Here is a 25,849-nt window from a genome sequence, read left to right on the forward strand (position 1 = left end):
ATCCTGGTCCCAAGTTGTTTATCTTGGCTTATCAGACTGAAAATGGTCACGTGCTTGCTCCTTTCCTTTCTTCCTCTTCTCACATGCCTAACTTTAAGTTTGTAGTTTCCTTTGATATCCATACTGGAAAACTGCGGTTTAAAGGCTGGTTACAAACTAGGATATCGCATCAGGGTTGGATCTGATTTTGAAGCAGCATTAAACCACAGTTTTATATTTTGGACATAATGGGAAACTATGGTTTAATGAACCACCATCTCTTCCTCAAAGGTGGATGTATTGGAAGGGTAGGAATGAGGATGGAGCACCTGGGCATGAGGCTCATGGACTGAGGTTGTTACAACTGAACCAGATCATTCACTGTATTCAGACATATTTACTGTTTTTAGGGCAGAAAATGTCTTCCACCACACTGTATGCCTGTCTTTACCCACGTTGTTGTTTATTCGTTCAGTCACTTCCGACTCTTCGTGACTTCATGGACCAGCCCACGCCAGAGCTTCCTGTCGGCCGTCGCCACCCCCAGTTCCCCCAAGGTCTAGTCTGTCACTTCCAGAATATCATCCCTCCACCTTGCCCTTGGTCGGCCCCTCTTCCTTTTGCCTTCCACTTTCCCTAGCACCAGCATCTTCTCCAGGGTATCCTGTCTTCTCATTATGTGGCCACAGTACTTCAGTTTTGCCTTTAATATCATTCCCTCAAGTGAACAGTCTGGCTTTATTTCCTGGAGTATGGACTGGTTTGATCGTCTTGCAGTCCAAGGCACTCTCAGAATTTTCCTCCAACACCACAGTTCAAAAGCATCTTCCTTCGCTCAGCCTTCCTTATGGTCCACCTCTCACAGCCATAGGTTACTACAGGGAATACCATTGCTTGAACTATGCAGACCTTTGTTGTCAGTGTGATGTCTCTGCTGTTCACTATTTTATCAAGATTTGTCATTGCTCTCCTCCCAAGAAGTACACGTCTTCTGATTTCCTGGCTGCAGTCAGCATCTGCAGTAATCTTTGCACCTAGAAATACCAAGTCTGTCATTGCCTCCACGTTTTCTCCCTCTATTTGCCAGTTATCAATCAAGCTGGTTGCCATAATCTTGGGGGTTTTTGAGGTTTAATTGCAACCCAGCTTTTGCACTTTCTTCTTTCATCTTCATCATAAGGTTCCTCAGCTCCTTTACCCATAAAAAGTAAAGGTAAATGTGTCCCCAACCAGTCGTGTCCAACTCTAGGGTGTGGTGCTCATCTCCATTTCTAAGCCGAAGAGCCAGTGCTGTCCGAAGACGCTTCCATGGTCATGTGGCCGGCTCTGGTTATTTCTAAATTTTTGAGATGATGCAACAGGGCTTATGTTATTTTTTTCCCTTGTACATTATTATTATTATTACTATTACTATTATTATTAGGATTTCTTAGCCCCCACCCCCAAAAGACTCAAGGTGAGTTACAACAGAATTAAAACATACACAATTCAAAGCAGTTAAAATGTGGTGACAGAGTGCTCATGATTTCCTTTTCTGCCTCTCTTTATATGATGACCCTGTTTTGGCATACCTCCCTGCTTTGGCTAGCGGTGGATGGCAGAGATTCTTATAATGCTAGGAGCTGTCCCAATCAGATTGGAAATAGTTTTCATTATTCTGGCTTCAAAATGTGACTAGGAATCCAAGGGGGCATATACAAATACAGGTCCAGAGAAAAGAGTTTCAGATGTCTTGCAGCCACAGCCTTGGTCAAACCCAATCTCTGTAGTAATAACCTGTATTTCTTTAGGAGAAGGATCAGAGTTTGTCTCCAATGCCAACAGAACACTCAAGTCAACAATCTAAATCTGCTTCTTTGTCAGTATGTGGATCTTCTATGGCTCCCACTTAGTTTCTTCTGAGTGGCTTCAATGTTTGTGGCAAACTAGAGTGCCTTCAGTGCCTTTACGTCCTTTCAACTTAAGTTCTTTCCTGGTTTCTGTATATTTAAATTTTTCTACTTGATATTCTTCCACCTGTTTCTTTTTTTAAAAAAAATATTTTATTTTCCAGACAAAAGTTTTTACAAATATTACAAGTATTGAATCAAACAAAGAATTAGCAAATGATAAATCATTCATATTCCATTATACAAATAAAAAAATAGCTGTTGGTCAGATATAAAGTGCAGTCTATACAGCCTCATAGTACCCCTAATAAAGAATGTGGATTGACACTTTCTTGCACTTTATTAGACCAAAACATAATAAAAGAGGTCCATTTTTCAATGAAAGAATCATATGACTGTCTGCCCTCCCTCCCTCTGATCAAATTTGTAGTTTTTACCATAGACACTACATGTTTCGATCAGCCATTCATCTAAGGTCAGGGCTAGTGCTTTTTCCAATTACAGGATATGGTTAACCGAGCTGCTGATAGTAAATATTGAACCATTTCCATATCATCAGCTAAGACCAGATCTTTACTGTATCCACATTGTAATACTAATGGCTGTTGCAGTAATCCACAACCCATGATCAAATCAAGTTCTTTTATTATTTCTTGCCCAAACTTCTGAATTTTAGGGCAAGATTAAAAAAAAATATGAGATCGGTCTGCATGCTGGCTAACGTTATTTATAGTTCTGTAAATGTGATTAAGACATGCTTGGGTTAAGTACCATCTAAATAATAACTTACAGAAGCTTTCCTTAAGGTTGATGCTAGATATATAACATGTGACCTTTCGCCACAGCCATTCTGCCACCTGTTTCTGTCAGCCTACTGACTACTGCCTTGCTTCCCACTCCCTGATGTATGTCTATAAGATGTCTTTGCAAACTAGGTCAATCACCTCAGAGTCCAGCATACACTGTGGGCCCTGCCCTTCCAGGACAGGATAGTAGTCGTGTTTAAGTTTTAAAATCAGCCAGTTCTTGATGTATTTACGTGCATATTTACACGCATTGACATGTACAAATATACAAGACTTTTTTGTTCTGTCAGAAATATGGCATTCCTAGTTATATCAGTTAAGAAATCTGAGGACGCAACCCCATGGTTGCTAGGCAGCAGCTAGACAGCCATAGGATTTTTCAGTTCCCAGAAAACCACTTCCCTGCCCCTGTCACCTTGTAAGAGGTGCAGTTTGTCCCCGCCTCCGTGCTTGTAACAACAGTGCGAAGCAAGGGAAAAGGGGGCGTTCCTTGGGGAGGGGATGGCAGAAGCATCATTACCATGCTTCCTATGTGCTGTGGCCTCCCCAACCCCCACTCTGACCTGTCCTGGCTAGACAGCTGAAATTGGCCCATCTAGCTGCTAATCCAGGGTGGCCAGAACACGGAGGAGAAGATCCACTCCATGCACCACCCACTCTGCACTGGATAGTCGCTCGCCTCTGAGTTCGGAGGCAGCTGGCTATCCCCATTGGATTGCACCCTGAATCACTCAAAGGCATCAAAACATGCCTCCTGATACTGTTGTGAAGATTAAAGGGGTGGTGGTTGTAAATCACGATGTTGACTGAAACAGTACTGTAAAATTATTTATAGTGGTTTAATAAGTGCTTGAGTGACATATGTTATATTTATGAATGCTCAGGTGGTAAATTACATGATTCCTTACAAAACCATAAAATGAGTTGTATATGTGCTCAGCCATAGTTTAAGGGAAAAGAGAGGAGAAAACCTGCTGAAACGTAAGCCAGACTATTTGGTATTGCAGGGAAGTGAAAGCAATGTGACACATTTGGAAGAAACTTTTTTCCGTCTCCTTCTACCCAATCTGTTCATTGTTTTTATTGGAGGAATGTTGACTTTAAACCTAATTCTTTTTTTTTTTTTTTGTCTAATCTCCAGAGGCAAAAATATGAAATTATTCCATTTATTGTTCAACTTATCTCAAAATTGCACAAATAGAGCTCTGGATATTTTTGTAAAGTTTTTGCTTTCAAAAGAGAGTTACATGTACAAAAAGAATGAAAAAAATCTTGAAAAGAATAATAGAAACAGCTTCTCAGGAAGTTGCTTTTCTGTACTCCAGCACAAAGGAGCAAGCAATTGGTGTGGTCTTGAATATATTGAATTTGGGAAAAGCAAATATACCCAAAGAAATAAATATGAAATTCCCAATAAACAGCACAGAGTAAATGTTCAAAGTGTCTAAGTGCCTAGCAATTATAAGCATTGATGAAAACCAGTGGGATTTTTGGGTACTGAGTGCTGGCAACTCACTTTGAAAATGCTATTTAGGTTGCTGCTAACATTGCCACTTTTAAACTGCCTCAGCAGTACAAGTTCTCGTTCAATTAAATGGATGTTGTGCTAGCCAAATCCTCTAAATATTACCATCTCCAACAGTGTAATCTACTTTGTGAACAAGAGTTAAATTTATAAAAGTACAAAATGTATGTACTAAGAACAGGAGCTAAAATGAAAGGTCACATGAATGCAATATCAAGCAAATTTGGAAATGTTCCCCTCAAAAATAAAAATAAAAATTGAGGATCGAAAACTACTATGTATCTATCTCCATGGTTTCAGTGAGTGATAGGTGAACTTTCTCCCGCAGAAATCTCCAATATTTCGAAATCTTGTTGTGTATATATATATATATATATATATATGAATTGTTGCATATGTGTGTCAACGAAGTGCATCTATGTCACTATTATGTCCCGCTCTCTGATTGGCTATTTTCCCGAGCCCTGCAGTCGGTATGGGGCCATGAGAGCTGGTGTGAGCGGCTCTGGCATAAGCGGCATCAGTAGGAGCTGAAGATGCACCTCCATCTGCCAAAGCCCGGATCTCTCATCATCTTGCCAACCTCCCTGGGCTGCGCTACTCCCTCCCATCCTCCTCCTTGGATTCCCCTTCCAGTATCCCCTCACAGTGCTACCTGCTAAAACCAGATCTAAAGTAAACTTACCAAACAAGAATGGGGCGGGGGGGGGGGGGCTGATACTGAAGAGAAGTTGCCTCAGTTGAGTAGCCCAATACAGAAAGGAGACCAAGCCGCAAGTGCAAAAGAAATGTTGAACAAGGGGTGCATACCAACTTAAATGGATGTTATTTCAAAAGTGACTGGTTTGTTGAAGGATTTCAGATTCAGACTTTTACAGTGACTGTTTTGGAAAACTGTAACTAAAGGGTTAGAGTGACATCATTCCAAGAACATGGACGTTGCAAGTGGGATGTTTACATTTTCTTCAGAAAGTAAAGTGTTCAATGAACCAACATCAGGACACGCGCAGAAATAGGAGAGTTTTGTTGCTTTAGTCATGCAGGCCAGCCAAGCAGTTGTAAACAACCTCAGCTTGAATAATGAAAATACCAAAACTCATTAGACAGCCATCTGAGTTTGCTACCAGTACAGGCATTACGAACATTACAGATGTTACCCACAAATCGCCTAATTTCACATTTTGGTGGCATCCCTAGTTTCAGTGCAGCATTTGCCTTTAATAAGATCTTGATTTGGGGCTATCTATAGAATATAGGGCTTGTTCCCTGATCTTCTCCCAGGAGTAGGATGCATGTTTAAAAAAATGTCTTGCAATTATTTGAAAATAGTACAAACTAGAAAAGGAGAAACCCACACTTGCTCTTGTCTGATGAGCTCGATAATACCTTCCACTCCTTGCCAACAAAGGGAGGAAATTGTTCATCAACTTCAGTATAATGCAAGAAGTAGTGTGATCTTTGATTACTGGATTCAGCAGGTGTCCCCAAATTTTTTGGGCCAGTGGGCACATTTAGAATTTTGAGAGTGCTATAGGTGCTCTCACAAAATGGCTGCCATGGTGGGTCACAAGACACCCATTTCCCAAAGACAAAGTGGTGAGGCTAAAATAAAAGTAATGTGCCCAAGAACCTAAGTACAAGATAAATGTGTAGTCTGAGCTACAAAATCATGCATCTGAACCCAGTTTTCTGTGCCAACACCCATTTCACAGAAAGCAAACTGATGAGGCTTAGAGACAAGTCACTTGGCCAAGAAACTGAGCTTGGATGGTACCATGGAAGGTGTCTGCAGGGCAGGTACCCTAGGGGTCTGGAATGTAGTCTGTGCCTAATTTTATACCAAGGAAGTGTGTGTGTGTGTGTGTGTGTGTGTGTGAGTGTGTGTGTGTATGTGTGTGTGTGTAGAGATGAGAAAAACTAGCGTAAAGAAGAAACAATTGTGGAGTCTGAATGCACTCAGATGACCATCACACATAATTATTAGGCATTTTCAGGACCAGCAGAAAAACTTTACTCTCTTATTTGATTATTCCAGAAATGCTCAATAATGGTTCTGTTTTCCCCCCATGACAGTTCTACAATCATAATAGCAAATTTGAAAGACTGTGTGCTGCCTTGTTTGTGTGCACCATGCAATGCACTTTTCAGTGCATCGAATGAGTGGTTCTTTTTATTTCTCATTCCTTCTACCCCACAAAAATACCCCAGTATTTTTCCCAAGATAGGGATGGTCAATATTTCACTGTAAATCTATTTGCCACTTACATCCAAGTTTCAAATCCAAACTCAAACTAAACACCTGCTCCAAGTTTAAATCCTGATTTTTTAATTTCAGATTCTAGAAATTGTAGTGTTTAAATACCAAGCCCTCTCAATTAATTTCATTTCAGCTGCTAAGTATTTTTCTGTCTATTAGAAACTTATTAGCTGAAAACTATGGAGGAGGGAAATAATGTGTTTGTCTTGGTAATAATAATGGTGATATACAAAGGAAGCTGCTGCTACTACTACTTCTACTACTGCTAAGCAACAAATGAAGACCAATGTAGTTCAATTTTTGTACCAGTGGTGAGGTACAATGCACAGTCAAAGGTGTATTTGGAACATGGTTTGTGATTCTGATCACGCATATTTAAAGAAGATAAATTCAAAGCAATTGCAAGCAACTTCAATTATCATAAAACTGGACACCCTTTTCATGGAATGTATCTGCCTGACACTATTATGTATTTATAGGAGACAGGTGTCTATTACAGAATGTGGTTTCAAGAAAACCAGCCTAACAATTGAAAAAGAGCCAATTTCAAGCAAGTGTGTGCGAGAGTGTTTTATTTGTTCAGTATATTTTATTTTTATAGCCACGGTTGTGTTTATCCTTCTCAGCTACAGCTTTGCTGTACAACTGCTGAGTGTGCCAGTCCAAGGAACTTTCATTTAAGACACAAAGCAATGTTCTGACTCTCCTTTCTCTGTGGGAGGGCAGGAGAGAAAGGCTTAGACATGTTTAGATCCAAAAAATTGTATGTTCAAAAATGTGCTCACAAAATGGGCCTTTTCATTATTTAACATAATTAAAAAGGAGAGGCACAAAACAGATCTGTAGTCTCAACATAGCTCCTTATCCATTATAACTGCTGTGCATCATGTTCAGAGATGAACATTTTGGCCATTAAAGTGTTTCCAAGATGATCATAATCATCTACCAATGGACTCCCCAAACCTACCTATCTGTATGTTGTTTAAGAGTCGGACACGACTGAACGACTGAACAACAACAACAAATGTCTATTGTATACCATGCTGGAATCCATTCATTGATGGGTAGTTTTTAAATATTTTTAATGAATGAATGAATACTTCAGCATCAAGGGCTTATAAAATAGATGTGGTGTTAGGTACAGATTATTGAAGCTGATCCTGGGAATGCACTGGATAGTCAGTGAACATATTGTTTCAGTTGTTAACATATAAATCAATTTTATGCTCTACAGCCCTCTAAACCTAGGCATACCATTTCACCTGAGATATATATTTAATTTTTAAGACAGCTATAGCTAGCTATGTTTATTTTCAGGTATAGTTGGGGGTGGGGCGGGAAGGTGGACATCGTCAATAATATTTGCATCAAAGTAGAATTTCATTTTTAAGTCTAGTGTATGAAATTATCTTAACAAGGAATCACATACTAGAATATTGGAGTGGTATTTAAGTATTATACAATAACTATTATACAAGGTGACAACATGCCCAAAGTCTTGCGGTTGTAGTTGTAATGCCAAAAAACTGCCTCTTTCCTCGCCCTGGCACTCCCCCCGCCCTTCACAAGATGAGCTGAGAAGTTGTGGGGGGGGGGGAACCTCTTCACAGTTATATAACAGAGATGAATAACTCTCAGTTTTAAGTTACTCTTCTTCAAACAATCATTACAGAGAGGGAGATAAATGGCATGTTTCTGACATTCTCCCAGAAGTGCATTGAAAGCATGGAGTGCTGTATTTTTGTCATATGTTATTGTCAAAACAAAGCTTTGTTAGAGTGCTTCTTTCAGAGAAAGAAATGCTTATAAAACAAGGAAATATTTTGGAGACGTCTTAAGTGAGCATCTCAAGCAAAAAAAATACCAGATGGTTTTAATTCCAAGAAATAATCTGGAGTGCACTACAGCATTGAAGAAAGGATTGTGGAAATGCCATAGAAGTTGTATGTCGTATAAGATGTGCTATATTTTCTATATGAAGGTACATTTGATCAGACTATACATCCTAGTTTATTCAAATACTCTCCAGATAATAATTAGTAGGAGTAAACATGAATTCTCATGATGTAGATTTTTGCATTCACTGTGTTACAGGGTTTCAGGAATTTGTGTTCCAACTTTTCTTCCTTTTCTGTATAGTTTCAGAACAAGAACATGCACATCTCTTGGCCACAGTTCTGCAACTCAGTTATGTCCAAAAAAGTGCCAGGGATGGCTCTGGGTAGAGAAGATTCAAAAGAGGTAGGGACTAACTATGGAAGTCTACTGATTGGAGAAGTAAGTCTGCTTCCTCTGAACAATTCTTAGCTATTGTTAAGTCTAATAGTCATTGATAGATCCATTTTCCATCAACTTGTCTAACCCTTTTAAAAGCCTTCTGTGACAGTGGCCATCACAACATCCTGTGGTGATGAATTCCTAGAAGTTAATTATTTTCTCCATGAAAAAAGTCAGATTCCTGATCAATAAACCTACTGACCTGTCAACTGAAGGGGAAAAAATATTACTGATGCCATTCCCTTATCATTGGTAGTGCTTGGTCTGCATAAGGGACAAGGAAGCTATGCTTCTGCAGAGATTTCAATAGCCTCCAACATTTACAGCTGAGAACACCTAGAGGTAATGGGGTTTCTTGCTTTGTTCAAAGCAGTACTGCTCTACTCAGAAGAAGCTGGGTTGAAAAGATTTCGCACACCTGCCTTAAACTGAATTCTCTAGAGCAAGCTGCCCTTTTAATGGAACATAATCTGCTGAGAATTTATTGCTAATATATTTTATAATGTATTTTATAATGATTTATTAATGCAAGGTTCTTTGAGTAAGCAGCTGCCATGTTTTATGTGCTGAACTAATCTGTGTCAAAATAACTGAACTACAAGGCCAATGTAAGTCAGAAACAAAAGGGAAAAAAGGTCCATAATGCATATTCAGGGCTGATTTGATGCCTATCATATTATTATATCATAAAATAATTAATGATATGCAGAGAGAGAATGTAAAGAATTTTTCTCTTTTCCGCAAAATGCTAGAACTTTGGGGAATCAGTGAAATTCAGGGCGGACTAAATTTCTGCTTCAAAAGAGGTTAAAAAGGAGCATTCTAGAGGACTAGCTCCTTATGATAAACATGACTGGGATTACAATTTTTAAAAGAATCCAAGGAACACATTCTGGACTTGCCTATTACTATTATTATTATTAATTTTAATTTTAATATTAGAGTTGGCATATAAGATTACAGAGCAGGAAGGGCCAAAAATCAATCTAGTGCAACCCCCCCATCAATGAGATAGAATTATTCACCAGCTTCTGGAAAATCAATCTAGGCCAGGATGTGGAAGCTTTGTCTTTTTTTTGTCAGTCCATGTTACTTTGGGGATAATCTGTTGGGCCCCAACAGTTGGAGGCTGCATGCTGGCCATGAGCTTTGCTGAAACCAATGGTAGGCGGGGCTGCACCAAAACATGAGTGAGGCCTCCGCATCTCCCCCTCCCTCTGTGCCCAGCAGCTGCTGGGAAAGGGACAGATAACTTTTGCCAGAGGTCTGAACTGATTGCTTGCAGAAGGATATTAAAATTAAGCTGAGGCTAATCATCTAGATCGGGTGAGCAACCTTATAGCCCTCCAGAATTGCAGCTCCCATTATCCTCATCATTTGGAGGGCTACAAGTTGCCCAGCCCTGATCTAGATCCTTTCAGTGACTCAAGCAATCAGACTGGCACAGGAAAGGCAAACCTCCAGGCTACATTTCCCACATGATGTGTGGGGAAAATTCCTTTCAATCCCAGTATGGTCATCAGTGAGATCCCAGCTGTCTGTTTATGGTGCTGTGCCCTTACCACTGAGCACCTTTGATTATGGATTCACCCCTCATGCTTGGTCTGTATACTTGATCATACTTGACCCCTATACTTGGAATAAACAAGAGGAATTGCCTAAAAAAAGCAAAAAATAAATTAAAAAGGAGATACAGGGAAAAAACAAATAAGGATCTCTTCCATTGGTTCTCATTTTTTTCTATAGTATTCCAAAATACCCCTTCCCCCATTTGGCAATCACCTAGAAACTTCAGTATGGTGCAGGAGCCACAATGAGTAGCACCATTTGCCATGCAGATCATCCCCGTTGTTTTAGAGAGACACCCCACAAAATTCAGATGGTATAGGGCCCTACATTTTATACCTGCTGCATGTATAAGCCACCATATTGCTGCTGTTGGCTCCAGTACCCTCTCCATGGAAACCATGGTGCTGTTGCCTAGGAAGAATGCATATGTCTTTCTACTCACAAGAAAGGCTTGGACCTGCTGATAATCTGGGAAGCACTTTCTTATTGAATCAATGTGTGTGCGTAGTTTACACATGATTTTAGACATAGCATAAATTGCAGGAGCCATGCCCATGACTTAGAAAGCATCACTCAGAAGTGGCTACAGGTATACCATAAGCCTGACAGCTGCTCCAGCTGTCTGATTTCATTTAGTATCACTTGTAGCTAAGCTACAGGCAAATCATGCTTCTCTGTGTATATGGACTTTCCTCAGAGCAAGGTTGGCTGTTTTCTGAAACAGATAGCCAACACCTTTTAAAATATTAATTCAAAATATTGTAGTGATGATTCAAAGCATGAAAGAAGCTCTGAAACCCCAGACCTGACTGCTCATGGGAATTGATTTGTGTGTGTGTGTGTGTGTGTGTGTGTGTGTGTCTTTCTATTGCCTTCAAGCTAAGATTCTAACCAGATACAAAACAGTGAGAAGGTGGAACGTACAAATGAAATTGATATATTAGGCAGAATCCAATGCTGCACATCCCCTAGTGGAGCTGGCCACCAATTCTGGTCTGTGCATGGCCAGCCCTTCCACTTCCGATCCATAACATAAGTGACCCCTACTGCTTGTGTAATGGCAATTAGTGCTCCCAGATACCCCCAGATGAGCGGAAACTCTCGTTTCTGGAAGGGGGCAGGTCGATGGAGTTCCCTTATGCGAGCTCTGCCAACCTGTCCACTTCCAGAAACAAGCATTGCTGCTCATTTGGGGGCTTACCTCCGGAAGCACTAAATCACCATTCTGCAAGTAGTAGGGGCCGCTTGCAGACTAGAAGTAGCAAGGCTGTCCACTCACACAGGGCAGCATTGGATTCTGCCCAGAAATCGCATGCCCCTAACAATGAAGTGAATGAAATAGCTCTTGGTTATGCTTAGCTCTGTGTGTACATTCAATATCCCCTGTGCATGCCAGCATTGCTGGGTTGGAGCTAGTGTAGCAGAAATCAAAGTCAGAGAGACCACGGAGTGAAGGAAAATGAGAGCTTCTTTATTTAACGCGCGGGCTTAAGGCTGGAATCGTTTCCAAAGAGCCAGAAGCCCTGAACTATGGTTACACATTTCTTTTATAGTAATGATGACATACATGCGACCCTTTCTCCCGTCCCCTCTTTCGTGGTTTTGCAGTTAGCACAGTTGTTTACAGTACAGGAAGTGGGCCACAGGATGTTCTATCTTAAGACATGGTTAGAGCCTGCAGTAAGCAAAATGTTACAGGCATGACTAGGTTGTGCAATCAAGCTTGCTGACAAAGGGCAGTTTCTTCATTGCTGATCTGTTGCTAAACTATACTAATGTTGCAGAAATATAAGACCCCTCAGTCTGGCCTTAAATATGGCTACTACATTCCCCCCTTAAATGCATAATTTTCCTTACAATTATAGCATTTCTCAGCAACCTAGGTTATTTTATATCTTGCAGTGCTAACAGCATATAGCGGGCAGCAGTCTTTGAGGTTAAGGCATTCAGCATATTTTTCAGGCAACGTATAAACCAGGGGATACAGAGACATAACAGTATTCCCATTAACACTACAGGCAGAATTAGAACAAATGCCGCCTTGAGCCAATTAAGATTTGGAATCCAAGAGGTCAGCCAGTCAAGCCAATCATTTTTCCCTATTGTGATATCGGCCACAATTTGGTGCAGTCTGTTGATTTGTTTATCTATAGCATTGCTATTGTCAGATAAATTGAAACAACAGAGGTTCTGATGGGTTTCACAACCTAAATGATGAAGGAGGTAGAGGTAATCTATACCAGCCCTGTTTTCTAGCACGGCACCTCTTAGGTCATGGAATTCTTTATTGAGCAAGGACAGAGCTTGTGAGGTGGCGTTTATACTTTTTGCCATGGCACAGGCCAACCGGTTAACCTCTAGACCATTTTCTAAGGCTAGCCCCCCAATCCCAACTAATGATACTGCTAATGCCAGCTTTTCTGAATCGGAGTAAAGTCGCAAATGGCTATTACAATCTTCAGTCAGCTTTAAAGCTCGACGTTGTCGGTGATGGGCTTTCTTTATCGGCCAAGGGGGAAGAAAAGGGGCTAGGCGACTGAGGCAACATGGTTGGCTGTCGGACAAGTTGGCTGGAATAAATGACCACGTACGGGAACCACAGGTCCAAAACCATCCATCAGGTAAAAGTACATGTGCAAAATTAAAGGGAATATCCTGAACTGTTTTGCAATTTATGGATGGACCAGGGACAATTTTACATCTTTTTTTACAATTAATCATTCGTGCACACGTAGCATTTGTAGCGGCGACAATAGGGGTGTTTAAATAGAACTCTGCAGGGGGTAGAGTTTTTGAGACAGTACCCCATGAAGGATTATGAGAATAAGACAAATCTGTAGTATAACCCCTAATTTCTATTTTATCAGGTTGTCTACAGACAGGTATTAGACATGTGCTAATGAGCTTACTGGTGGGTAGGTTCTTTGGGAGGCAGAAGTGGGTGATTCCAGTGATGTTAGCTAAGTGTAGCCAATAGTTTTCAGCTAACTTTTGGGGCAGACCTTCTTCTTTAAAGACACCGCCTTGTGGGAATTTCTTTTTCTCTTTTATATCAGGCAAGAAATTTGGGACATCACTTTCTAGAACCTCTCTTTTATCTACACCAGGTCCCCCTTTTCTACATGCTGTTAGAGAAACATAATTTACTACTACTAATATTACTAGCTTAGCAGCACCCATACTTGATCTTCTTGGGATCTGACCGTACGCTGGACAGCTAATTCCCTGGTTAGCTGCAGTAAGGCCTAGTCCCCTTTTTCAATTCTCCAGTTGCAGATCTGACCGTACGCTGGGTGGACAGTCTCCCGGTGTGTCCACAGTAGGGTCTAGTCTGAATCTTCTTACTGTTTTTTCAAAGTGATCTTTAAAGGATTTTCAGGATTCCTGTTTATAGTCCATTCCCCCTCCCTTGCCCTCTTGACTCGCGTCCAGTGTATCCAGGGCTTAATTCCAGCTACTTTTACAGCTGTAGGGGTGGAAAGTATAACAGTATTTGGTCCTTTCCATTTGGGAATCAGAGGGTCATCTCTCCATTCTTTGATCCACACCTCGTCCCCTGGTTGGAAGGGATGAATTTCTGTAATGGGAATTGGGGGTCGGTTCTCCAAGACAAACCGGCGTTGATCCTGGAGAACTTTGCCCAGTGCTTGAATTTCTTGCCTTAGACTGACATTCGCTAGTTCTTGTAGGTCTCCTCTTAACCCAACTAATATTTGAGGAGGCCTGCCGTACATTAACTCAAAAGGGGACAAACCAGTAATTTTGTGAGGGGTACAGCGAATTCTAAACAGAGCTAAGGGCAACATTTCTGTCCATTTTCTCTTAGTTTCTTGACATAACTTGGCTAAGTGGGTCTTAAGGGTTCGATTCATCCTCTCTACTTGTCCAGAACTTTGCGGACGGTAAGCACAATGGAGTTTCCATTGAATGCCAAGTAACGAGTTAATTTCTTGTAATATTTTGTCAATAAAAGCAGGACCATTATCAGATCCAATGAATAGAGGTAGGCCATGTCTAGGGATAATGTCCCTCATTAAGGCCCTTATAACTTCTCTAGCTTTTTCAGTCCGGGTGGGATAGGCTTCTACCCATTTGGTATAAGTACATACAAAAACTAATAAGTGGCGATAATGTCCTGCTTTGGGCATGTCGGTGAAATCGACCACTAGGGCTTCAAAAGGGAGAGAACCATATTGCTGAATTCCTGGTGGAGGCCCTTTTCCTTGTCTTGGATTATTTTTGGAACATTCTACACATCGCGCAGACGCTGAATTGGCAAGGCCGTGCATGCCATTGATGTAAACTTGCTTCTGTAGCAAGGCTGCCAGGGCAGTTTTTCCTAAATGAGTAGCTTTGTGTGCCATTTGTACAATACTCCAAGCGAGCCGATGAGGTACATAGATTCGTCCATCTGGCAACTCCCACCACTTTTTGGCTGTTTTTTTAGCTTGGAGGGAATTAACAGCCATCTGATCTTCTTCTGGAGTATATGCTGGACACATATCCGCCAAGTTGACTTGGAACAGCGGAGTTGCTATGACTGTTACTTCTTCTCTTTCTATATTTTGTCCCTTTTGGAGGGCAGCCTGTTTTGCTACTTGATCTGCCCATCTATTTCCTTTTGCTACATCGCTGGTCCCTTTTTGATGTCCGCGGCAATGCATTACCGCTACTTGTTTAGGGTGCCATACAGCATCTAATAAAGCAGATATTTCTGCAACGTTTTTGAGACCTTGGCCAACTGAATTTATTAATCCTTTTTCACGATACAATGCTCCATGGGCGTGGAGGGTAGTGAAGGCATACTTGGAGTCCGTGTAAATATTGACGGTAAGTCTAGCGGCTAATGTGAGAGCTCGAATAAGAGCAATTAATTCTGCTCTTTGGGCTGAGGTTCCTACAGGCAAGGGATTGGCCTCAATGACTTTGTCGTTTGTTACTATTGCATAGCCGGCATACCTTTTTCCATTTTGGACAAAACTGCTTCCATCGGTAAAATAAGTGACATCTGGGTGTGGCCAAGGACTATCACGCAAGTCTGGACGGCTGGAGTAAACTTCATCCATAGTTTTGATGCAGTCGTGTTCGGGCTGACTTCCTGGCGCTATTGGTAGTAACGTAGCTGGATTTAAGTTGGATGACACTTCTAACTTGATACGCGGGTTCTCACAGAGCATGGCTTGGTATTTGGTCATGCGCTCATTGGTGAACCAATAATTCCCCTTGTATTCCATCAGAGTGAGTACTGCATGTGGAACTCGAACAGTTAATTCTTGTCCCATTGACAATTTATCTGCTTCTTGGACTAAGAGGGCTGTTGCTGCAATGGCCTTTAAACATGCTGGCCAGCCTTTTGCGACCGGGTCTAATTGCTTAGATAAATATGCAACAGGTCGCTGCCAGGAGCCTAGCTTCTGTGTTAGTACTCCTACAGCTACATTGTCTCGCTCGTGCACATACAGTAGAAAAGGCTTAGTCACATCAGGCAGTCCTAGATCTGGCGCTTGGAGTAGTGCTGTTTTAATATTTTTGAAAGCTTTTTTCTGGGACTCTTCCCACTGAAACGGTGCCGTCTCGGGGCCTTTAGTAGCTTCATACAAGGGCTTGCACATGACAGCGAAGTTAGGAATCCAAATTCTACAGAATCCAGCGGCCCCCAGAAACTCTCGCACTTGTTTTCTAGTGGCCGGCTCAGGCAAGGCACACACAGTCTCTTTTCGTTCGGGGCCCAATTCTCGCTGATGTTGAGACACTATAAACCCTAGATATCGCACCTGGGTTTTACATAGCTGCGCCTTTTTCCGGGACACTTTGTATCCCCGTTCCCACAAAAGGTGTAACAATTCTCGTGTCCCTTGCCAACACTCAAGTTCCGATGATGCTGCAAGAAGCAAATCATCTACGTACTGCAACAGAACTCTTTTTCCCGGTTCCGAATGGAAATTTTGAAGGTCTTGACTTAGGGCAGTCCCAAACAACGTAGGGGAGTTTTTAAAACCTTGTGGTAAACGACACCAAGTTAATTGGGTTTTTCTCCCTGTCAGTTGATCTTCCCACTGAAATGCAAAGATAGCTTGACTTGTGGGGGCCAGTCGGATGCAGAAGAAAGCATCTTTCAGGTCTAAAATAGTAAAATGAGTAGCTTCGGATGGAATTAATCCTAGCAAGACATAGGGATTTGGGACGACTGGATGTATTGTCACGGTTGCTTGGTTGACCATCCTCAGGTCTTGCACTGGACGGTATTCTTCAGTGCCGGGCTTCTTCACTGGCAGAAGGGGTGTATTCCACGGTGACTGACATTCTCGGAGTATCCCATATTTTAGTAGACGATCTAGGTGCTTCTGTATTCCTAGTATCGCCTGGCGTGGCAGTGGATACTGTCGCACATGTACTGGTATTGCTCCTGGTTTTAACTCAACTACAACTGGAGGCACACATCTGGCCATTCCTGGAGGGTTATCTTCCGCCCATACTCCAGGCACCTGAAAGGCTTGCCATGGCTCTTCATCAAGAACTGGCATGGTCCAATGTAGTCTCCACTCTTCCTCTTGCGGATAAGTGAGTGTCAAAAGCTTGCCCTTCTGAGGCTGCCGAAAGGCTACAGTCGCTGTTCCGTCTTCTTCAAAGGATATTTGGGCCCTTAATTTTGATAACAAATCTCGTCCTAATAATGGCATTGGACACTCGGGCAGATATAAAAACTGATGCTTTACTATATGGCTCCCAAGCTGACAAGTCCTTTGTTGTAACAAATGCCTTTCCTCTACTACTCCAGTCGCCCCTACTACTCGTACCTTTTGATGGGTGAGGGGTGCCACTGGGTAGGTTATTACAGAGGAGGCCGCTCCGGTGTCTATCATAAAATTAATATTTCGGCCCCCAACAGTGGCGGTGACCAAGGGCTCCCCGGGGCCAAGATGAAGGGGGCCCGGTCTGTCCTATTCGAGACTTTCTGTCACGGCCATCCCCGTGAAAGGATTCATCTCATATCTCTCTGTGGACTCTCCTTGCCTCTGCCAATTATTAGGCTGCCAGCTTGGCTGCCCCCCTGCTCGCCCTTGGTATTCTCCTTGATTCCCTTCTTGGTACATTGATGGTCCACCTTGACACTCACGCCACCAATGTCCATCTTTTCCACACTGTGCACACTGATTTCTCCTCAAAAGTTCTCTTCTTCCTCTTCCACGTCCTCTTTGCCCTCTGCCTCTTCCCCTGCCTCTTTCTCCAGTTTGTGGCCCTACTAGTGCGGCAGCTAGTAGTTCTGCCTTTTTAACCATTCTCTTCTCTTTCTCTTTCTTTTCTTCTTGGTCTCGATTCACATACACTTTCTGAGCAACTTCTAAGAGTTCTGTCAAATTTTTTCCTGCAAACCCAGTCAACTTTTGAAGCTTTTTCCGGATGTCCTTGTAACTTTGGGCTACGAAAGCCATGTTGACTACCTTCAGGTTATCTGGGGCTTCGGGGTCGAGGGGGGTATACTGGCGATATGCATCTAAGAGGCGTTCTAAATACTCTCCAGGGGCTTCGGTTGCGCCTTGCAGCACTTCGGAGACTTTGGTCATATTTATAGACTTCTTCATACCCGCCCTCATAGCCTGCAACAGCAGGGTTTGATACTGGGTAAGACGCTCTAATCCCGCAGGGGTATTTGGATCCCAATGGGGATTCTCTAAGGGCACTCTTTCTCTCATCCATCCTTGGGGGTTTACATGGTTTTCAGGAGCCCTTTCTAAGGCAATACGCTCTACCTGTTGATGGATTCGTCGCCTTTCTTCTGTGGTGAATAATGTCAATAGAAGCTGTTGGCAATCTTGCCAATTGGGCATATGCGAGGCCATAATACTAGAGCATAGCTCTACTAACTCATGAGGTTTTGTAGTATAGGAGGCATAATGGGTTTTCCAATTTAATAAGTCTGAGGTTGTAAAAGGCGCATAGGTATAAGCTTGAACTGGAATATAATGCGCCTCTGCCTCTGGGTCCGGGTTATGCACCATCTGGGTTACTTGCCTCAGGGGAAATAAAAGTTGAGCTTCGTTTTCCGACTGACGAACAGTAGGTGAGCTCTCTTCGTCACTTTGTTGGAACAAACATCTTTTCTTAAGGGCATTTGCTGATTTTACTAAATCTGCAGCCCAATTCCTTAAACTTTCCAGTTCTTCAGTTTCCTTACTTAACGCTGTTTGAGGCGATAAAAGAGAACCTTCAGACCCTACAGAAATAGACGTCTCTGCAGGCATCATGGGGGAGTTGGGGGCAGTAGTTGAAAGCGGCGAATTATTGCCTGCTAGGCTTGAAGGCGATGGTGACAGTTCCAAATCGAAACGTGGGGCTATGGTACGGTTTCTGCGGGGAGGCCGGGGAGACGACATAGGCTCAGGAACTCCTGTGTTTTGACGCGGCGGCCTCACGGTGACATGGGCCCGCGGTGGGAGTGGGGCATAGGCGGGTGGCAACGCCGTTAGCTCTGTTAAGTCTTCATTTGGGGCGTCTAACACTGGTTGCATTTTATTGGCTATCTTTTCCTTTCTAAGCACTAAAATTTTGGCCTGGGTTTCTAAGCATTTCTTAAGCCAGGGGGGAGAGGTGCGGACCACAGAATCCCATGAGTCAATGTAGGGAAATTGGTCTGGATGCCCAGGCTCCTCTACCACAATGGCATATACACGACTAATTGAGCTAAGATCTAAAGAGCCTTCAGTGGGCCATCCCACACCAAAAGACGGCCACTCTACTTCACACAAGGTTCGCAACCGTTGTGGAGTCATGGGGGGGTCACCATAATCTCCACTGAAACCCTTCTTAAAATTCTTTAACATACATCCCAAGGGGGTGCAAGGTTTGCTTCCCCCTCCACCCATATCCTCCCTCCTAAATTGAAAACAGACACAATTAGGGAATAGGGATTGGTCAGTGAGTAAGGGGTCTCACTGGCCGACACAAGAGGATTTTATACACCACGCACTTTGCTACTGGTCTGGGCACCCGGACGGTCAACGGTATGCTTCAGAAACCGCAGTAGCCACTCACACAGTCATCATTCTCTCCACTACATCCATATGTCCCTGCCACCCACTTTTCCCACTTTGTACCAGAGCGAAAAACGGCTTCCCCAGCTTCCTACTGAGTACTTGAGTACTGGCGTGCTGGGTACTGGCGCCCACTCGGGGGTGTGATCAGGCCCCCCTTCTACTCGCAAGGAGTAGGTTCTTTTGTATACGTATACCACCAACACTGACCTTTTTCATAAGGCGGGGCCCTCTTTTTTTTTCTGCCCAGTGGCCTTTCTCCCTAAAGGCGGGGCCCTCTTTTCTCATATACTTGCCTTTTTCCTGAAGGCTTCCAATGTGGGTTTCAACGCAATTTTCAGCTGCGATACAGGCAGGGCTCAAATTCCTTTCTCCGCTCGCAGGGGTTCCCTTGATGCTCACAGCCGTTCAGGAGATCCCGGCGCAAGCGGTCTCCCGTTCACCCGACAAAAAGGTCGGTGGCGCCAAGAAGGGAAAATGTGCGCCGAGGTCTCCCTCCTGGTGCGGCGAAGAAGAGCAGGCAAGTGCCACCTGTCTGGCTTAGAGCTGCCACATCCGAGTCACGGCACCATTTATGTAGCAGAAATCAAAGTCAGAGAGACCACGGAGTGAAGGAAAATGAGAGCTTCTTTATTTAACGCGCGGGCTTAAGGCTGGAATCGTTTCCAAAGAGCCAGAAGCCCTGAACTATGGTTACACATTTCTTTTATAGTAATGATGACATACATGCGACCCTTTCTCCCGTCCCCTCTTTCGTGGTTTTGCAGTTAGCACAGTTGTTTACAGTACAGGAAGTGGGCCACAGGATGTTCTATCTTAAGACATGGTTACAGCCTGCAGTAAGCAAAATGTTACAGGCATGACTAGGTTGTGCAATCAAGCTTGCTGACAAAGGGCAGTTTCTTCATTGCTGATCTGTTGCTAAACTATACTAACGTTGCAGAAATATAAGACCCCTCAGTCTGGCCTTAAATATGGCTACTACACTAGTATATGTTACTATAAAATGCTAAAGTAGAAGACAATTAAATAGGTACTTTTGATGCCATTTTCCATCTCTTCACATCAACAAATTAAAAGCAAAAACCAAGATTGTGCATAGAGAAGAAGAAAGAGTGTTTGGAGACTTGTCTGTACAGTGAAAAATTTTACCTGAATTGTTGTCACTTATAGTTAATTGTTAGGGTTAGGCACCTATGTTATCTAACATTTATCACTGAGCATAGACTTGAATTACTGTGCTGTTGAATGGTTTGCCTTGGATTTGTACTGAGATCATTCTATCGTTTTTGAGATTGTACCCCAGGACTGCTTTTCCCACCCTTTTCTTGACTATGAGTGCTACTCCATTTCTTCTAAGGGATTCTTGCCCACAGTAGTAGATATAATGGTCACCTGAATTAAATTCACCCATGCCTGTCCATTTTAGTTCGCTGATTCCCAAGATGTCGATGTTCAATCTTGCCATCTCATGTTTGACCAGCTCCAGCTTACCTTGATTCATTGATCTTACATTCCAGGTTCCTAAACAATATTGTTCTTTACAGCATCGGACTTTCTTTTCAGCACCAGACACATCCACAGCCGAGTGTCCTTTTGGCTTTGGCCCAGCCGCTTCACTCTTTCTGGCGCTACTTGGAAATTCCCTCTGCTCTTCCCCAGTAGTATATTGGACACCTTCCGACCTGAGGGGCTCATCTTCTGGCGTCATCTCTTTTAGCCTTGTGATACGTTCCATGGGGTTTTCTTGGCAAGAATACTGGAGTGGGTTGCCATTTCCTTCTCCAGTGGACCACATTTTGTCAGAACTCTCCACCATGACCTGTCCGTCTTGGGTGGCCCTGCACGGCATAGCTTATGGCTTCACTGAGTTACGCAAGCCCCTTCGCCACAACAAGGCAGTGATATCTGATATTTATTTATATTAAATCTAATTTCAGTATTTGACATCAATTGATGTCAAAATGCAATTTATTTAGTATTTGAATGTGTTTGACATGTGACAAAAAGAGTATTTCATTTTTGACAGTTCTTAACTGTTCCTATGCAATAACAGTAGACATGCAATGGTATTTAGAATTTTTTGGTTGACATACAATTATATTAAGCATTTGGCTGTGGTTGACTGTCAACTACTGAAAAAGTTCAGTAGCATTTGATATTTGAAAATATTAAACTGACATGGATTGAACAATGAATTTGATATGCATTTAATAATGAATGTGAAAGTTGATCGTTCATACATTTTGATGTTTTACATCTTACAGAAACCAAACCATAAATACAAATTTGCATTTGCATTTAAAAAAATGTTCTCAACACTAGCTTACAGCCTGTTGTCATAGAAAGGTTCATTATGTCCCTCAGTTTCCCACCACCTTATGCCTAGAAAAATCTTATTTACAAACAATGCCGTGCATTCTTTTACATGTAGTTAAACATGAACATGAAATTGACAGATATGAACAGCTAATCACATCATTAATCACTTTGTTACTTCTAAAATTGTTTTGTGAATTGTAAATCAATCTTGAAAAACTATAAACCAATCTTGAGAGTGTATACTTCCTTCCCCTCATTTCAGCAACACAAATTCCCCCCTGCCTTCCCTTGTTGCCTTTAGCCATGGTTTAATGGTATATCTGCACTGACCTTAATCATGGTTAACACAAACCAGTATTTTCATCAAAACAAAGAACTCAATAAATACTACCCATAATGGAGGGGTGTAAACAATGTAAATTATGGTAAACAGTCAGTCAGTATTATGTCTCCACTGAGCCAATGTGGGGAAAACCCATCTAACCACTAGTTATACTGGTGTTTTGGGTAAATCTAGTAAACTGAAGGCAACTTAGGAGAAAGGTTTAGATTCAGTAATTATGCCCCTTGTTACTACTCTGACATCTGTATAAAGTAAACTACCATGTGTACTACCTTTGCAAAGCAAGCAGTGTCAAAATAATAATGTCAGCCATTTTAACTCTGTGACAAGTGATATTTTTCAGGCAACCATTGGATGGGCCCATCCAAACCCCCAAGCTGACTTCAAAGAAGTTACATATACAGTCCTAACACTAAGATGTGAAAGGCAAAAGCCATCAGGCATAGAAAAAAAAATTCTTGCCAAGGCAATTCCTGACATTTACATTTCAAACATGTGAGTTACACTTCAAGTGAAACATTAAAGTGAAAAAATAACTGCTTTGTCTAACTTATTACCTTCAGGTTTGCTAGACTGGCAACCCAGAGATTTGTTCTGATGTGAAGTCCCTTGACACAGTGGGAGATATCTGGTGATGAGGAACAGGAGCTAGTACTCTGCTGCTGTCACTGCTCCCGTTTGCTAGCCACATAGGGCTGAAACATGCATTACTTTAAATCCGTACCTAGCAGCTTTGTCTTCTACTTTTAATTTTTTTTACTCTAGTCTAGAGTAGGTGTGGGGGCCTCAATCCAGATCTTAAAAGCCCCCCTATTCTCCCCGCCCCCCAATGCAAGGGTCCTAATCCAGATCATGGTGCCTACTCTAGAGTAAAAAGAAAAAGAAAAAAAGGACATGGCTGCAAGATATGTAGTTTTAGCAATTGTTTTATATAAGACTGGAGTATCATTTATCCTAACAGAGATATTGTGTTTCAAGGAACACCTCTCATATTAAATTTCCATCCATCTCATTGGAAGGTGCAGAGCAAGAAAAACAGATGGTTACATGTTTCTTGCAAAAATTATAATCTAATACTTTTGAATGAAGTGATACAGAGAAGAATGTGTTTTCCCCTACAAAATACTGTTTTTAGTATTGCATCTCAGGTTAAATTCCTTTGATTAGGAGTAAGATGTTGAGCAGGAACTAACCACTTACTTATTTTTATTGTTCTTGAAGAAAGCTGTTCAGAAATTATCCTTAGCACTTTCACTTGTTTATTTTTGTCTAGTTCAGATTTATTTGTATTTCTACTGTAGGGGGAAGCAGATCCTTTTTGATTTCAGTGGTCCTTTGAATAGATTAATTGTTGCTTCCAAAAGCAGATATTTACAAAAAGAACATTTCAAATTAAGTGTTAAATGAGAGGTTTTAACTTCCACTGAGACATTTTTATAAAGTTTATACAGATTGGGGTGTTGGAATCAAAGGCCCTCTTTCTTGGACAGAAGGAGTCTTGCTTTGATGGAAGAACACCTTCCAACAGAGGAAAGGAACTCACTGTAGTCTTTTTATCTGTCCCCTAAAAGATGTATATTCTCACTTCTGTTTAAAAAATGTCAATAAAACTCTGTTCTTTTAGCAATAACAATTGTTAATATTTGGTTTAGCAAGTTAAAAATGGTCATCTTGTTTTCCTAATTCTGATCATTTCTGCAAAACTTTAACCCTTTCCTACAGGTACAATAAACTGTATATAAGGTGTGGTAGGGCAGCAGGAAGGAGACTGGTCAATCCACACTCTGCCTGAGCCACTCTAGCCTTCTGATGTTAGGCTCTGTTTGCCCACATATATTGTGTTGGATCCAAATTTAAGTGAGTCCTGATTTCATTGGGTCTACTCTAAGTATGATTAAATCTGAATCCAACCCCTTGAGCATAACATGTAGTGCTCCAGGTTTTTGAGTGCCCTTGGGGCAAGACACCCTCCATGGGACCCCTCCCTAGTGAGTCTGTCTTCTCCCCAGCATTATCACCAGCTGAAATTGCTCCTCGTCTTCTCTCTTAGCATTGCTACCCCTTGCTTGCTTGATAGGCAGAGAGCCAGTGAGCAAGTAGGCAGTGGCATCCACTGCTCGTCCTTCTCACTACCACCATTGTCTGGGGCAGAGCAAAGAGGCAAGTGAACAAGCAGGTTGCAACCGTGAAGAGGAGCAAGTCCAAGGTGCTCTTGTCAGTATACATGAAAGTACAGTTCTGAATCTGCCTCCCAGAATATTTGTGTAGTGCCATTCTCTGCCTTCCCTTCAAGAAAGAGGTCCTTCATGTGCCACCACCTTTTGAGGCAAAACTGTCCACAGTTCCTTTTTTGAGAAGAAACTAAGCATGATCTCCTTCACCCTTTTAGAAAGGCTGTGAAAGCTGTAAGTTTAGACGTTACATCTTGGCTTTTTTGCAGTTCTAAGAATGTAAAGTTTTACACTGAAATGATTGTATCAAGTTGTATCAAGTGATGTAAACTGCTTTGGAGACTTTCAGAAAAAGGCAAGTTCTAAACTGATAGACAGATGAACCCTTCTCAAAAAAGATTCCTTCTAGGAAGCTTTTCTCTTAATTCTGTAGGCATAATCTCTAGCTGAAAATCTCTAGTATAATCTCTATGTTTAACTGCATTTGCTCACATGCAGTCCTTCTTGCCCTTTTTTCTCCCACTACTGACTTCTCTTTTTGTTTTCTTTCTCACTCTTGAAATCTAGATTGTAAGCTTCTGAGATGTGTGGAATGATTAGAATATTCATTACCCAAGACCTATAAAATGATAGAGAGATGAGGATGGAATGCACCTGTGCTCCATTATTAACCAGGTCCAAGTCTCACTATGAAATACGGTGATCATTTGTTCTACTTTACAGAGGACAGTCCTCTGTTTGAAGGCATCCTCTGTTTGAAGGGCTATCCAGTCCAAGTCCAGTTTAAAGATAAAGAACCATATTAAGGAGGGAGAACAGGAAGGGCCTTGAAGTTTCCTACCAACAGTTAGCCCTGGACAGCAGGTACACAGGTCACCCTCCTTTCCTAGTATGGTGAAATATGTTGAGTTTATACTGAAATTTTAGTAAGTATTTCTAAATGCATCTATACATAATATCAATTAGCATATGCACATTTTATCCAAATCAGTGCCTTCTTTTGTCCTCTTTTTGGTGATTATTAAGTGGCCACCCTATTCAGAAAAGACACTTTTTACTTCAGTAAAATACATATTATATGTCCATGGTATAAATATTGTATACTATACCTAATAAGAACATAGGAAGAGCCATGCTGGATCCATCTAATCCAGCACCAAGGGTCCGTCTCATCCAGCATTCTGTTCACATAGTGGCCAACTAGCTGCCCATGGGAAACCCACAAGCAGGACATGAGTGCAACAACACCCTCCCACCGACGTTCCCCAGCAACTGGTGTACATAGGCATACTGCCTCTGATACTGGAGGTAGCATATAGGCATCAGGTCTAGTAGCCACTGATAGCCTTCTGCTCCAGGAATTTGTCTGACGCCCTTTTAAAGCAATCCAAATTGGTGGCCATCACTACATCTTGTGGAAGTGAATTCCATAGCTCAACTATGTACTGAGTGAAAAACTATTTCCTTTTGTCTGTCCTGAAACTCCCACCAATCAGCTTCATGGCATGACCCAGGTTCTAGTATTATGAGAGGGGAGAAGTGCCTTTAAAACTAGTCTTTAATCCATTCTTTTTCTGAAGTTGGAACATGGGGCAAATTTAAGTAGGGATGAAGTTCATATGTGAATTGCTGCTTTTAATTAAGCCTTGACATCATTCTCCACTGGGTACATAGAAATT

General features: G+C 41.9%; 1 protein-coding gene across 5 annotated transcripts in view; it reads left to right on the forward strand.

The window, feature by feature from the left end:
- Window positions 1-25,849, forward strand: part of ZNF385D (zinc finger protein 385D) — a 253,440-nt gene that overhangs the window by 74,526 nt on the left and 153,065 nt on the right. For 2 of the 5 annotated variants that reach the window (XM_084858341.1, XM_084858344.1), the window contains one exon: window positions 8,596-8,697. The exons of 1 other annotated variant lie outside the window; for it this stretch is intronic. In XM_084858341.1, coding sequence (XP_084714467.1) covers window positions 8,596-8,697 — 102 coding nt within the window. Of the gene's footprint in view, window positions 1-8,595; window positions 8,734-25,849 lie in introns of all 5 variants that reach the window. 2 more of the 5 variants (XM_084858340.1, XM_084858342.1) reach the window with 1 other exon arrangement.

The sequence above is a fragment of the Heloderma suspectum genome, chromosome 5 (assembly GCF_057233095.1).
Source record: "Heloderma suspectum isolate Gila_16-S chromosome 5, 16-S_ref, whole genome shotgun sequence".
NCBI classification, from domain to species: Eukaryota; Metazoa; Chordata; class Lepidosauria; order Squamata; family Helodermatidae; genus Heloderma; species Heloderma suspectum.